Source organism: Phaseolus vulgaris, chromosome 3 (genome assembly GCF_051622355.1).
Source record: "Phaseolus vulgaris cultivar YP4 chromosome 3, ASM5162235v1, whole genome shotgun sequence".
Lineage (NCBI taxonomy): Eukaryota > Viridiplantae > Streptophyta > Magnoliopsida > Fabales > Fabaceae > Phaseolus > Phaseolus vulgaris.
This window is the reverse complement of record NC_143500.1, coordinates 46,303,950-46,312,314: the sequence shown is the minus strand read 5'-3', so window position 1 is coordinate 46,312,314 and position 8,365 is coordinate 46,303,950. Positions and strand designations below refer to the sequence as shown.

At 29.5% G+C, this 8,365-nt stretch overlaps 1 protein-coding gene across 1 annotated transcript; it reads right to left on the bottom strand.

Annotated features, from left to right (window-relative positions):
• Window positions 1-329: 329 nt before the first annotated feature.
• Window positions 330-7,737, bottom strand: LOC137808071 (putative glucuronosyltransferase PGSIP8). The gene is made up of 5 exons (XM_068608977.2): window positions 6,988-7,737; window positions 2,726-2,984; window positions 1,771-1,972; window positions 1,503-1,650; window positions 330-1,156 (listed from the first exon to the last, which is right to left on the bottom strand). The coding sequence occupies exons 1-5, from the start codon at window positions 7,272-7,274 to the stop codon at window positions 616-618; spliced, it is 1,437 nt and encodes a 478-aa protein (XP_068465078.2). The 5' UTR covers window positions 7,275-7,737; the 3' UTR covers window positions 330-615.
• Window positions 7,738-8,365: the final 628 nt, after the last annotated feature.

The window sequence follows — 8,365 nt, the reverse complement described above, 5'->3', positions numbered from 1 at the left end:
GGCATACATAAATAAAGATTAATAAATATTATTAAATTATCAAGTAATTTAATATTATTATATTTATATAAAAGAAAGGCGAATAATAAAACTTTATAAAACAGATTTTAAAGTCGTAATAACAGTTAATAAAATTGGCCCAAAATATAATTATTTTTATAATAAAAATATAAAATTGTTATTATCTAAAATTGTAATATTTATCTAAAATTGTTATTATCCTTAACCTCTCTAATCAATATAGGTGAAAAAGTTGTGATTGTGTTCATGAAACTTCAATTGTGATTGAATATACTAAAGATGTATCTTTGAGATGAGTTTCCTTCCACTGATACTAAGGTATTCAAGTTTATATGTAATATGAACAAGAGATTGAGTGTTGTGACTAGATGTTAAAAATTTGATTACAGCAACCAATAGTGCAATTGTTACAGAAAAAAATAGCAAACCAATCTTTATATACACACTATAGCTGCCCGCTGGTAGTAAGTGCAAGATGATCTTCTGGCTCCAAAAGAATTGATATAATTTCAACCATAAAAAGCATCTAAATGGAGCTGAATCCATGGCACTTCATCCCCTTCAACTTGTCATCTACATGCCCAATTAGACAGCTCAATATAACTTGTTAAACCAAGAAGGGGGCGAAGACTCTCCTATTCTTGGAAGAAAAGCTTCCCTTTCTAGAGACTGCTGAAGCCCTGCCACTATCCTGATCGTTGATGCCCACACAAAAGGTGCAGCACAGAATGCATAACCAAAAACGCACAATGCTCTCACTACCCCATCTGAATACCATGGAAAAGCCATCACCATCAAGGCACCAACAATTCCAAGCCAAGGCATCAAAACTGGCAACATTGGAAGCAAAAAGGCATTGATTGCAACTGAGCACAATGCAAAGACACCGAGCAAGTAGAGAGGCCATCCTAACAAAGGGTGAACTGTGTGAGGAATAATGAAGAAGGGTGTTGTGTAAGCAGCAAGGATGCTCCACAATGCAACCAATTTAAGGATGTTCTGCACCAAGTTTATGCTCTTGTCAGAACGCCTATAGCACAGCTTTGAGAGACTTGGCCTTGCAAAACGTGTCATTGCTATTATACCCAAATATATTGCTGATTGAATAAGAATCACTGCCATTTCCGCACCATACCTGCACTAAATAATACGCCAATTGTTACAATACTTACGTATCTTACGTAAAATATTAGTCTATAAAAAAATATTATTAAGAAGTGAACTTTAAGTCTAAATGGTGATAAGACCAACAAATTTTCATAGGATAAGTTATAAGTTTAAAAATACTTTGATATCATATTAAGAAGTGTAATTCAATTTTATAAAACAAGTTTATAAAATGAGATTTGCCCTCTTATATACTATGAAATTTTCTTATCTATAGTGATGTCTTTATCTATATTACTAACATAATTACAATTTCAGATACTTAATATGTTAAAACAAAAGAAAAAACAATAATAATACATTATGGACCTTACCCCAAAGTTTGGCGACGTTTATCATGCCACTGGAGGCCTAATGGCAGGACAGGCCAGGACCACCAATACCATGGCTTCAACCACGGTGCCCCTGGGAATGTGATGACACTGTTTGGTCCACAGGGTATGCTCCAGCGAAGTTTAAGATCTAAAAAGGTAAGAGATGGTATTAGCATGAAATCAGATTGCATCAAGTGTTGAGCTGTGAAGTTTCATAATCTAAAAGATGAAGATTCCTCTTTTGTTTGTAATGTATACATGTACTTACAATAGTAAGAAGCATCCATCTGATAACCTAAAGGAAGCCTATATGTTCCATCAAGCCTGCTGCCATTAGAAGGTGGATAAAACATTGGCTTATCAAGCAACTGTGGGAAATAGCTAGCTATGAACCCTTGGTCTGCACCATCAGGATTTTCTCTCCCATTTTGTAATTCATGAACCATGTCCTTGAACACGGCCATTGATGGCTGCAAATATCAAACAGTACAATAAACTAAGATGATAGCTTTTTTCACATAAATAAAACGTGTTGTTTTGAGTTAAGAGTGGCATACAATATACTCTACTTATTACATATCCACCACAGATATTCCCTAACTGACATATGATCTATTAAATTTCAGGAAAAAGTTTATTTGACTACTTTCTCACTTCTACTCTACAAACCCTTTTAATAATAAACATATTATATTTTCTTAATGAAAATTATTATAATTTTTTTAAAAATAAACGTGGATGCCACCTAAAATACCTGATTGCTCTAAATTTAAATGCTTTCAAACGAGCAAAATCAATCAAGACTTAAATATTTTGCCAACCTAAGAAACAAAAGTGATTTTTTTATTGCTTAACAAAATGTATATAAAACTGCTTAATCAGATTACCTTTTTTTTTTCTTGACAAAACTTGGTTGTTAAAAAAAGTTAGATTATAATATTATTAGATATTTAAGTGTGACGGCAAAACATAAAAACATTGTTAAAAATTTTGTTAAGATCTGAGTTTAATTTTTATAGACGGTCGTGTAATGAGAACTACTACAACTAATGATAATTTATCATGCATATTAATATTAATGTAAAAAATCTTTATACGGTTCTTTTATGGAATCTTTACAGTGAGAAAAGAAATGATTTAAAAGGTGGGATAATTATGAAAAGTTTGGAGTTATATTGCAGTGTGGTAGATGGTGAGATTGTAAAGGTGTTAGAGGAATGTACCTGCAAGACGAAAAGGCCCGTGTGGAACACACAAGGATTGATAAAGACCGCACAGAACTGTCCACATTGAAACAACTCCTCCGTGTTGTGAAGGAAGAGGTTGTCTGCGTCCAACATAACTACCCTGTCATACTCCACTAAGCTCCACGCGTACAGTTTGTTCAACGATAGCTTGAATCTCTTGTCAAAATTATCTTGATGTTTATATGGGTTCTCCAGATTTTCCACTCTCACTACTTTCGCACCATCTTCCTTTTCTCTGGACAACACACCAATAACAACACGCAACTCAGAAGCCACTTCAAACACACACAAAATATCTCCTTTCAATTCTGCTACTCTAAAATAACATTATTTTCTCGTTTCAATTGTGCTCATCTTCTCACCAAATTGCTATCTACCTAGTCTACTCAATTATGGCATGATCGCAGGACCACTACACACCACCCTCTAAAACCCTAGCTTCACCTAACACAACTATTATTATCAACGCACATAAATCACTAAATATAGTTATTATCTTAAAATTATGGATATTTTTAATTTAGATTTAAAAACTATATACAAAAGTTCAGTGTTCTTAAGATTAAAATGAGTTTTTAACCTAAGCTATACAAATTTGGTGATAAAAAATAGTATTTTATATTGCTGTGAATCTATTAAGAAATACTAAGCAACCTAATAGTAGTATATCAATATTAATGGTTTATTCATTTTCATTTAAGGCTTACCAATAAATATAATTTTGTTCATTAAGTTATTGTTATCTATTTTCTAAGAAATTATGAGTGGTCACTGTGCGATTGATAAATCCAGATTAAATGGATCCGTTCAAATCTCTTTCTAACATGAATTAAGTCAATTTAACAATCATATTAAAATATAAATATGTATTTAAATAATTTTAATACTTTATTTACATTTTAGATTTAACTTTTGACAAATCCTTTTTTGTTTACTCTCCCTTTTCACTATTTTTATTTTATATTTATTTAAATATTCAACCCAAATTAAACGGATACTACTTAAATAAATAATTTTCAATCGACTTCGATTCAAAATTACTTCAAACTCAGTTGAACCGACCTGTGTACACCACCTTATAACGAAGAATACAAATACTTTTAGTTTTTATTTATTAAGATATCGATTTTTAATAGTAAAAAAAATGCATGGGACATGCGAAAACAAAAGAGGATCCTAAACTTAAAGAAGATAAAGTTATAAAATCAAAATCTTAATTATTTAAATTTTCAAGGTTATTGCGAAATTGCTAATATGTATTTTAAGAATACTAATTAAAAATTAGCACTAACTTTTTATTAAAAAATTATAGAGAATAAGTTTGTGTCAACGATACTAGAGTAACGCATGATTACATTAGTGATAATATTAAGAAATGACAAAACTTTCTACATTGAATTCCACTACAAACGACATGGCACGACCACGACACAATCAGAGAACAAAATAGTATGACATGAAGGGTGCCTTTGTTTTAACCATCGAAATGAACGATAAGTTTCTTCTCTTGAAAATCTCATCAGAAACTAAATTTAAACAAGATATAAATATTTTTTAAAGGATAAATAAATTATTTCAAACACATTAAAATGCAATATACCTGTAAGTGCCTATTTAATTGGTCATTTCAAAAGACCTAAATTATGAATTGTGAAAACCGAATACCTTTAATATGTAAAAATTAAAAAAAAAAAGTACCTTAAAAAATAGAGCTTGCTAGGATCAACATAATAAATGGTACTGCTTTACTATCAGTTTTTGTGACATCAATTGAAAAAATTGATTTTAAGTAATTACAAATAAATATTTTATTGAGAAAGAAAATGTTTATTATATTTTTAATATAAATAAGTTTTAATATTTTTTTAAATATTTGTAATTACTTCGAATTAATTTCAACAAACTAATGTTAACAAAAGGCAAGAACTAGTTTACCTTTTGCATCATCTAACAAGCTGTTTCTCAATTTGTTCAATCACTATTATGGAAGAATATTAAAAGGTTTTTGGTAATAGATATCAAAACAATGTTAACCAAGAGCTACTTAACATATTAATTAATTTTTTATTATAAAATAATATATATTAAATATTGAATGTTTTAACTTTTAATATACAATAAATATTTTATTAATTACTATCATTTGAATACTCATTCATCTTCAAATATGCAACAGACATAGACTTCACTTTTCAAATTTTGAAATATTAAATTAGTCTACTAAAATAGTGACAAATTTTATTAAAAAAATCCACTTTCTCCGTTAGGGTCAAACGATGTTTATTAATATGCCTTATTTTAAATATAAAATTAAGTTAAACTTTAAATATTCATTACAGTATTTGGTAATAAAAGTTTTTAATTATTAAAAACTTGAAGTATAAACCTATACTAAGAAAATTAAAATTAGCATAATTCATACAATTTTGCTTCAGTATTATAATTTATCAATATTCGTTTTAGTTAATACTGACAAGAAAAAAAATATTTTAATTAAAAATTTAATAAAATCATTGATTTGGTAAATAATGTAAAAGAAAATATGACAATTGAATTTCACATAAATTACCATAAAACATGCTTCGTAAAATAAGAAAGAAATGAAACATATATTTTTGCAATAAAAAAATACTTGTAATATTTTTTCAAATAGATAAAATATTCTTAAGAATTTATCAACAAATGTACGACAAAAAAATTTATTGCAATCAAATGCAAAAACGTGTTCCTTCTTAATTTAAATTTCATTTACAGTTTTTTCTACTAAAATAAATAAGGCACTTTTAAAAATGATTTTATTGGAATAACCTTTTTTTAAAATAAAATGCTACACTGAAAGTAAATAATTAAAACATAATTTTTTAAAAATTATACTTCAAACAAATGTACTTTTGTAAGACATGCGTCCCTCGATGTCCCTCCTCCTTGAACATATAATTAAATTTTTTAATAGAACATAAAAACTTGTACTAAAGTATTTATAATTTTCAACAATATAAATGCGAACTATAATGGGCAAAAAGAAAAGTCTAAAAATATTAATTACAAAAATTATGTTTCACACTTGAATAATGTACATACATTGAAGTATATACACCATCTTTTTTATTAAATTTATTTATTTTTCTCAAGAACTGGCTAATTCTTTTAATAAAATCAAAATTCTTTTCATAAAAATTGTAAAGTAAATATCCTAAAAGGCAAAGTATAAATATAGTATTTTAAACAGGTTTACATTATTTTTCTTTTGCTTTAAAAAATTACAGCAATGTATAGTATAATTTTTATTATATAAATTAATTACTGAATTTCATTCTAACTAGGGATGATTTACCAAAACAAGGGAGGCATAAGTTTCATCCTATTAAAGAACAGAATGCAAAAAACAGAAAACTTGTTAACTAGAATAGAATAGCATTTGCCGACCGCAAGAAAACAATGACCAAATAGAAACAAGAAGCGAAAGAACCATCCCATTTATCAAGGACGTTGATACCATCGTCAAACGCTCTTGAACTTCACGCGCAAGCCCAAACACACAACACAACACAACAAATCGCGTGTCATGTGACAACTTACAACTCAGTACTTAAAAAACCAATGCGGAAAAAATCCCTCATCAAAATCCATTAAAAAATGACATATATTATGAAATTGCTGATATCTACTTTTTCTTCCGAATATTTTAAAATATACCTGATGCAATTTTTCATTCATAGATTCAGAGTAAATAAAAAAGACTACCAAATCACGTTCAAAAACCTTTGTAAACCAGGTGAAAACACTCTTTACAAAAGAATAAAAAATGAGTAACGAAAAAGCATGGTTAGAAATAAAAAAATAAAGAAAATCAGGAATTTCAATTATAAGAAATACTTGAAAGACATGGATTAAAAATCTGATATGATGTCGAATAAAAGGTTGATAAATGGAAATCTTAAAATTATGTGGAATAAAAGGTTTGGATAAAACTTGGGACTGAATCTTATATATCTCTATACGAAGTGGAATGAAGAAAGTGAGTGTGTGGAGCCAGGTTTGGAGTTATTGGGGGTTTAGATTTTGACGTGGACATTGATGCCCAAAAAGCCATTAACATTGTGCGCTGTAACTGTACTACGCTACAGTCCACACCAAAACCTATTTCTTCAATTGCAGAGACAGCACTAGAAGACGCTGATAAAGTAAAACCAAAACAAAATAAATGAAATAAATAAATATTATTGAGAGGGACTTACAGAGCTCGAATCCAGCGAGGTGGGACATCGAGGGAAGCAATGACAACGCGATCGGCTTGAGCGTCGAGCGTAGCCAGCGATTTCAGGAGTACGCGTATGGCTACGTAGAATTCGTAGTCCCTGGGCGTACCTACGTACATCATGGTGGCGTACGCGTTCCTTCTGCCTTTCTCTTTCTCTCTCTCACAGGACACACACCCCAATCCCGATAACAACAGCGCCATCACCACCAACACTCTCATCAAACTTCCCTTATTTGAGCACCGCTGCTTCTTTCCCAACGCCATCCCCCAAATCAACCAAACAACTAAATTAACTCTCAATTGAAGGTGGTGGTGGTGGTGGTGGTGGTGGTGGTGGTGGGTGTGTATGTATAAGAGCTGAAAAGCTATTCTGCAGTGGACCTCTCTGGTTTAATTTGAGCGTGTTGAAAAGTGAGATGGCGGAATAGTCTTGGTCAGTTTTGGGAGGAAAACGAGGGAAGGGCTTAAGGGAAAGAAGCGCTTTGTTATGTGCAGAGAGAAAGAAGGAGGAAGCAGCTTTTGAATGGTACCTCTCACACACTCCTTTCACACAAACCAATCCTCTCTCGTACAATTATTAACTTCTAATATCTTTATTAATATTTTAATGTCACTGAATAATAAGGTTATATCACGTTCTTCTATACTCTTTTTAATTCTAAATTATTATTCTCATTAACTTTGCTTTTTTTCTTTTTATCATAATACATTTAATTGTTGTGATTGTGGAATTTTATCTTGGGATTACTTTAAGCACTTAAGTATTTTAATTGGAATATAGAAGATTAAAAATGTATATTTTAAAAACTTCGATCACGTTATTAAAAAGTGAAATTAAAAGTACATAAGTATGACACTGGAAGATCAAAAGTATTCTTAGGTCTTTCTACTATTTTTTTATTCATTAACAGAATAAATTAGTTTTTTTAGGGAGTGAAAAAAATAATTATTACTGATTCCTTAATTTAATTTTTTTACTCATGCTCATATATTCATTAATTAATATTAATTAAATACTAAGCATGACACCAAAGACTGACAGGTGAGTTGAATTCAACGAACACATTACAGATTCTAGTTCTGGGAAAAAAGAATTTAGCTTTAATTTTTTTAAGATATATTATTTTATAATCGTAAAAATTTACAACTATTGATCTACAATAATTATTTTAAAATTTATATTTTGTAGTTACTTAGAAATAGTGTTACACAAATTTACATAAAGAAATATTAAACAATTTACATTATCAACATTTGATTTACAATAATACTTTTTTAATTATTTTAAGTATGTTCATAAAGCATGACAATTTCTTAGAAACGTTCCACAAAAACATATTACTAATACTGTTTAA